This window comes from Haliotis rufescens, unplaced genomic scaffold, assembly GCF_023055435.1.
Source record: "Haliotis rufescens isolate VD_foot unplaced genomic scaffold, xgHalRufe1.0.p SCAF_1, whole genome shotgun sequence".
Classification (NCBI taxonomy): domain Eukaryota; kingdom Metazoa; phylum Mollusca; class Gastropoda; order Lepetellida; family Haliotidae; genus Haliotis; species Haliotis rufescens.
This window is the reverse complement of record NW_025963779.1, coordinates 29,385,250-29,393,013: the sequence shown is the minus strand read 5'-3', so window position 1 is coordinate 29,393,013 and position 7,764 is coordinate 29,385,250. Positions and strand designations below refer to the sequence as shown.

At 41.5% G+C, this 7,764-nt stretch overlaps 1 protein-coding gene across 1 annotated transcript; it reads right to left on the bottom strand.

Annotated features, from left to right (window-relative positions):
- Positions 1-1,602: 1,602 nt before the first annotated feature.
- On the bottom strand, positions 1,603-4,294 carry LOC124114100 (major royal jelly protein 1-like). The gene has a single exon (XM_046474653.2). The coding sequence runs from the start codon at positions 4,243-4,245 to the stop codon at positions 2,812-2,814; it is 1,434 nt and encodes a 477-aa protein (XP_046330609.1). The 5' UTR covers positions 4,246-4,294; the 3' UTR covers positions 1,603-2,811.
- Positions 4,295-7,764: the final 3,470 nt, after the last annotated feature.

The following is a 7,764-nucleotide window of genomic DNA, read 5'->3' as shown; positions in this document are numbered from 1 at the left end:
AGCGTGGGAAGTAGAAAATAAGATAGAAAGAGACATATGAAGAGAGTGTCCGACAGAAAAAAGGTGCGGTGAAATTTAGTTTAACGTCGCGTCCAAGATGCATGTGTCTGTGTGTGTGTGGCTGCTTGTACTAGACTGATGCCGAATTATAGTGCTAGCTCACTGAAATACCATACCGAAGTTTAACATGAATACCCCACTCAGACACAGTATACTGACTCCGAGCCGACCAGTCCTTGTTTTAGCCCCTTAATGCCAGACAGGGTAGCAACAAGTACCATATTTTAACGTCTGCTATGACGTGGTTGGGAATCGATCCCCGGACCTTGGAGGCGGTCCAGTTGTATCATAAAATGTCATGATACATAAACGTCACCATTGTATACTTTGAGTGTAGGTCATTCGGAACCGATGCTCGGACATGTTGCTTGGCCGTATGTAATCCAGCGTCACCTATTTGTAAACAAGCGTGGGCTCAAATCTAGGAATAGTGTTTTCACCTTAAATAGGGTCCAGGCCCGATATGCAGTTGATGGACAGGAGTAGTCAATACTCACAGAGCTCATGTTCAGAAGTAAACGACTCCTCCCAAACTAGCTGTCGCCAGTCTCAAACATATTTAAGAATAGGGACGAGATGAATGTTCATTTTAACATATATTTACATATTTAATAAAATATATCTGAATGAGGAATTGCAAATGAGCTTCGTGAACATGACCTTGAAGTATGTACTGTATCGCCGTTTAATAAACCGCCAAAAAAAAATGAATGTCCCTCTGACATTTCTGTGTCTAACAAGTCTGCACGGAAAATGTAATTATATCATTATTGTAATCTGACTATTTGATGATCGTCGTTGAGAACGACAGAAATTATAGCGTTGCACATACTGAGTAGAAATTTGCGGAAACCAGTATGTAGATTTTTATAGAGCTTAATATCAAATGTCTTCTGTGTTCTTATTACGAAGGTCTTAACATTAAGTTTGCTTTAAATATATTAAGGTGTGCGATAAACAATATCTATTGAAAGACATTTTGTCAAGAGGACTAATAGATGAGTGAGTGAGTTTGGTTTAACGCCGCTGTGGACAGTGTTTCAGATGTTACACACAGGTTACAAAACTCCCGATGTGATGCAGGTGATTTGGCATATCGTTGAGGCTGCTGGAGCCATTATGTACAATGCTGATAGAGACGGAAATAATGGCACTGGAGAATAAGGAATCGAAAATACCATTCTTATTTGGCTTATCTCATGGCATGTATGTGATTCTGTGATTCGTGTATATTGTGTGTAAATAATCATGTTGTTGAAGATCGGTTATAGATTTTTCATGAAAAATCCATCGTTCGTTTTAATTTATTTCACTATATTTTACTAATTCCCCTAACGAACAGACACTCCTCTCTGCAAGAAACATGTGCTGATACTTTGTTTAGATGTTTTTAATCGATTTGATAACGAAAAATGTTAGATCTACTTTTATGGGGGAAAACAAATTCTACCTATGTCTGTTCCTAAGTGTGTAATACTGTATCTAGAGGGGAGAGACAGCGGAGGAGGTAGAGAGGGAAAGATACAGACAGACCGACAGAAATAAGGAGACGGCAGTGATTTTATTGACGCTTCGTGGAGCTGACTTTACAAGTTTACGGGTTGGATATGGTATAAGACAAACACAACAATTTCTGTCCTTCGTCGGTACACATACTGCAAAATGTAACTTATCGACCATTTAAAGTATCGATAAAATCTGTCTTAGTTCCAACATATACCTTGACAACCCCCTCAGCAATTGAAGGGAAGTAACTCATGGACAAGCAGATTGATGTTCAGTAACTCTGGGTTCGTGGTTGTCTAGGTGTATGTGTTTCTACTAAGAACCCCAAACAGGAAAGAACGAGTAGGCAAATGTTTGTAAACCGTACCGATCGAATATTGCATATATCGTATTCAAAAGTCACTTTGTTTTACGCCGCACTCAGAAATATTCCAGCTATATGACGGCGGTCTGTAAATAATCGAGTCTGGACCAGACAATCCAGTGATTGACGTCATGAGCATCGATCCACGCAATTGGGATCGATAACATGCATTAACAAAGTCAGCGAGCCTGACCACCCGATCCCGTTAGTCGCCTCTTACGACAAGCATAGTCGCCTTTTACGGCAAGCATAGGTTGCTGAAGACCTATTCTAACCCGGATCTTCACAGGTCTGTTCAAAAGTCAAGAATCGAGTCGAGTTCAAATGACAAGATAACGAATACACTATGCCACATTAACGGGTCATTAAGGTACCTAGAGGAGTCATGCTGTCTGTGTATGTCCGGAAGTCCATTTCGGGTGTGGTTCCACTGACAGTGCAGATCAACCTCCACTGCGCATAAGACGTGCAGTCGGTATGTGCCCTCACATCACCTTCCAAACAAGCACATGTCCATTATGATTCTTCATGCGCGTCTTCTCAATAAAGTCATGCCAGTTCACGTTTTCGGATGGTCCCGTGGGGTTTCCGGGAAATGATAGCCACCTCCTGCTTGTTTGAAAGAGTCGACAGAAGACGAGTGTATGGTAGTCTTCGTAGACTTGGCAAATAGTGCGTCATAATGCATGACGTCGAGGACCGTTCCTCATTCTTTCAGCCACTGGTTTGCCTGGTCCAGAGTCGACATTTTACTTCAGGCCACCGTAATATAGCTGATTTCAGTGTCTTATAACATACAATCATATTGGCAGTGACAAACATTTGAACAAAGACAAACTAGATATTGCATGATAAATTGCGAAAGGCCTGTAAGGCAGTAATTAACGCGAAACAAGCACTGAACACACTGAAAAAACAGTCCATACACCTCTCCAGCCTTGATTCGACGCAGCATTCTTATCATTCACAGGCGTTGGTGTAGTTGTTGTAGTTGTTGTCGTTGTTGTCGTTGTTGTAGTTGTTGTCGTTGTTGTAGTTGTTGTCGTTGTTGGCAGAGGCGATGTCTTTTTCTTCAAATAACTGTCCTCACCAACGTCGACTTTCCAAATGTAGTAGTTATAGGTGTGATGGTAGTCCATGACGTCAAGAAAATACCTCACAAGATTTGATGACGTAATCCACAAAAATCCTTCTGTATCCAAGGTAACGGTGTCGATCCAGTTAATTCTGTCGTCAGCTACCGCCCTCGCCTGAGGGACACTTCTTAATGTGTTTTCAGATGCGTCGGGGTAGCTCAGTAGATCCGTGATCTGCCAACTGTACACAGCACCCAGGCCTAGAGCCCCATAATACAAGTTGTCGTGGCCCAAAACAATACCTCGCGACTGTGAGGGCTTGAATCCTACTCGTTTGATATAGTTATCAAGCTCGGACACATATGTGGAATTTTTTATGAGTTTTCTGAAGAATTCAGTACTTATCCTATACAATCCGAACCCTCCAAGGTGGGAAAAAACAACATAGTCCCTCCTCGGCGATAAAGCGATTCCGTCGATATTAGCAGATGTATTTGCCAGTTTGATAGTACGATCATCTATAGTAATTGTATTGTTGCCATATTCATACGCGAATAATGTGTGTTCCACCGCGATTGAGAAGTTGTCGTTCATGCTGTAGAAGATAAGCCTCCGTCTAAGTATGTCCGATATGTAAGCATATCCAGCTTCAGGGTCAATAACAATGTCGGACAGATATGAATCCGCAATAGAAGCTACTTCTGGTGGAAAAACATAACGAATGACAACTTCTTTTTTGTCAATGTCATAAATAATCAATTTGGGTTGACACAAATTTCTCACTCCACCCCAAAAGGTATTCACTCTGCCAGTGTCAATTATCCACATCCATCCTTTCACGGGGTCGATTTCTATGTTGTTCACCGTCTGTAATGCATCGCAGTCAGCAAGTGTCTGCCAATCCCAGTTCGGAAAAGCTTCGAGATATGGGGCGCCGTCTTTTTCAACAACCCGGTTTAAAGTTGCCGACACTCCGCTGCTTATACGAGGAATTGTTACATAAATGTCCCCTTTGTACACTTTGAGCCCGCCCAGCAGTGTGTTTCTGTAGTCGTAGGGATAGGTCATTCGGAACCGATGATAGGACATGTTGCTTGGCCGTATGTAGTCCAGCGTAACCCATTTGTAAACAAGGGTGGGCTCAAAGATTGGAATAGTGTTTTCCTGAATGGGGCGCAGGCCCGATATGCAGTTGATGTACAAGAGTAAGGTCAACGCGGCAATACTCACAGACGCCATGTTGGAAAGTGAAGGACAACCCCCTCAGCGCGCTGTTGCCGAACCCAACTTAGTCTATATTTAGAATCTGATGTAGGACCGGTGCTTCTTATTTTGTTACCCATAAGATTTTGTCATTTTAATATGCGGTTGGTGTTCTGCCGTACAGTTAACGCTCGTCCGAGTCCGTGGTGCGAAGTAAAGGATGTTCTATGCTTTGAATAAACATCTTTGGGAAAGGAATGTAGTGTTCATTTAACATATATTGACATAAATTATTATTTAATCTAGTACACTTTGTCATAGAATGAATAATTGCAAAATATGGGATCTCATTTGCAGGGCTTGGTAATCTCATTTTGAAGCAATTTAGGTTGTCACCGTTTAATAACCGCACTCAAAATCTGAATGACATTTCAGTGCCTAACAGGTCTGCACAGGAAATGTGATAATATCATAATTGTAACCTAAGTATTTGATTATGGTCGATGAGAGCGACAGAACTTTACACCACTGCATATACTGACTAGAAATGCGTCTAATATGTCCGGGGTTTTTTTATAGAAAGGTATCAAATTTAACATCAAGTTTGCTTTAAATATATGAAGACACTGAATAATATTCATTTAGTAAAATATATATTGTCAGGAGGACTCATATATGAGTGAGACCCGTGAAGATCCGGTTAAAGAATTGGTCTTCAGCCACCCATGCTGGGTATAAGTGGCGACTCTATTGGCTTGTTGCAAGAGGCGACCAACGGGATCGGGTGGTCAGGCTCACTGACTTTGTGAGTGAGTGAGTGAGTTTGGTTTTACGCCGCTTTTAGCAATATTCCAGCAATATCACGGCGGGGGACACCAGAAATGGGCTTCACACATTGTACCCATGTCGGGATTCGAACCCGGGTCTTCGGCGTGACGAGCGAACGCTTTAACCACTAGGCTACCCGACCGCCCCTCACTGACTTTGTTGCTGCATGTCATTGTATGCCAGTTGCATTGATAGATACTGGACTGTCTAGCCCAGACTCGATTATTTTACACACCGCCGTCATATAGCTGGACTATTGCTGAGTGCGGCGTTAAACAACAAACGCACGTACACGCACACACGCGCGCACACACACACACACGCACACATACACATGAGTGAGTTAGTTTGATTTAGCGCGTTTGAGATAGTTTCTGTTATATCACAATGTCTTTGGAAAATCCCGAGGTGATATTGATCCTAGACGCTGCAACTTGGTGTGGTGTAAACAAACCAAGAGTCATAATCAGAGCGAATCTGGGATTCGAACTCAAGATCGTAAGTTCCTTGCACACCTTGGGGATGAAACTCGACATAAATTATACTGTAACACCAGGATGCCGTCGTCACAACAGAAATAGATTCAGAAGCTGGGACACACACGCACGCATGCACGCACTCATGCATACCAACTTGTAACAAAGTAAAAAAGTATTTCAAATGTGACACAGATGAGATTTGTATGGAGCAGTATCCATGTGAAATAATTCTTATTCAAGAACTGAACAGCGTCCAATAAGAATACAAAACACAAATAGGGCACGTAATACCGCGATATTCAAAGTGGTTTTCTGCCACAGTTTTAATAGAAGTGTACGTGTTGGTTTTAATTTGCTCTTTACTTGGTAATGATTGTCAGGAGGTCGTGGAATGGTATAAATCCAACTATGCAGAGCTACTTTTACGATGATCTCTAGTAAAATGACCTTGTTGGTTGTTGGTTGCTGGTGATCTCTACCCTATTTATATATCTTATCTTTATCTATTAGTTTGATTTTTATCCAACTAGTTTTAAGTCCAGCTGTTTGGCGATTCGGCATGTTTTTATAACATATGTCATTGAAAATACGATATGGATTGACTATCGGATATATATACTATTATAAGCCATACTATTTTGTCAATATAATGTTATTTCCATTTCGCAATGTATTTACTTTAATGTATTTATTTTAAAAGCAAAAAGAACAAAACATAGAACTATGAGCGAAACGAAATACGTCCATTTTTTTAAAATTCATCGCTAGAACTCACGTCGTAGATTCGTATCACGTAAGCATGTCCTCACATTTAAACATTCCAATCAAAACAATCTCTAGTTTCCCCATACGATTTATTTCCGTGTTGCTTTTTACAGTGTTTTGTTCACAGGACGAAAACATCAACTGTTTTTACAAGCATTACTTTCATGTAAATAGAGAGGTGAAAAATCACAGGGAATATAGAAACGGGCTCCATCTGTCCGTTCCTGGGGAAATACAAACGGGCTCCATCCGTCCGTTCTTGGGGATATACAAACGGCTCCATCTGTCCGTTCTTGGGGATATACAAACGGCTCCATCTGTCCGTTCTTGGGGATATACAAACGGGCTCCATCTGTCCGTTCTTGGGGATATACAAACGGGCTCCATCTGTCCGTTCTTGGGGATATACAAACGGGCTCCATCTATCCGTTCTTGGGGATATACAAACGGGCTCCGTTCTTGGGGATATACAAACGGGCTCCATCCGTCCGTTTTTGGGGATATACAAACGGGCTCCGTTCTTGTGGATAATACAAACGGGCTCCATTTGTCCGTTCTTGGGGATATACAAACGGGCTCCATCTGCCCGTTCTTATGGATATACAAACGGGCTCCATCTGCCCGTTCTTGTGGATAATACAAACGGGCTCCATCTGTCCGTTCTTGGGGATACACAAACGGGCTTCATCTGCCCGTTCTTGTGGATATACAAACGGGCTCCATCTGCCCGTTCTTGTGGATAATACAAACGGGCTCCATCTGTCCGTTCTTAGGGATATACAAACGGGCTCCATCTGCCCGTTCTTGGGGATATACAAACGGGCTCCATCTGTCCGTTCTTGGGGATATACAAACGGGCTCCATGTACCCTTCACCGAGAAAAGAGTATCGAGATCTATCTATCCATCACAAGGGATTTAGAAACGGGCCCCAACTATTCATTATGGGGGATATAGAAAAGGGCTTTAGCTATCCATCACGTTGGATATAGAATTATTCATTCATTCATTCATTCATTCATTTTCAAATGGATCTTTCTGATGTGTTTCAATGTATGAGGGAACAGATCAAAAGTTCAATTTGAGGATATGACATGGACACAATTCCAGTTGCACGTATTCTAAAATATCTCTGTATATTTTGTACCTAGCAAATATTACGAAACCCGTTATTTATCAAGGCCGTCGCTTATTCAAATGCGGATCGAGAAACATCAGGCACTTTGAGTTGCTATTCAGTATATCTTTTAAATGGACTCATGTAACCGTTAAAATTGATGGGTTCATTTCCGGAGCATATTAACTAATCTGTTCAATAATAACTGTTTAACTTTTAACACACGACACAACAGGCAAGTGCTGCTGTGATACCTTTTGTTACTTATATAATTCAGAAATGTTAAGTTTTCAAATGAGATAACGGTTTATTAGGTTCCACGACCGTTCATTATTATTCCGAGAAAAAAGACCGCCTCCGTGGTGTA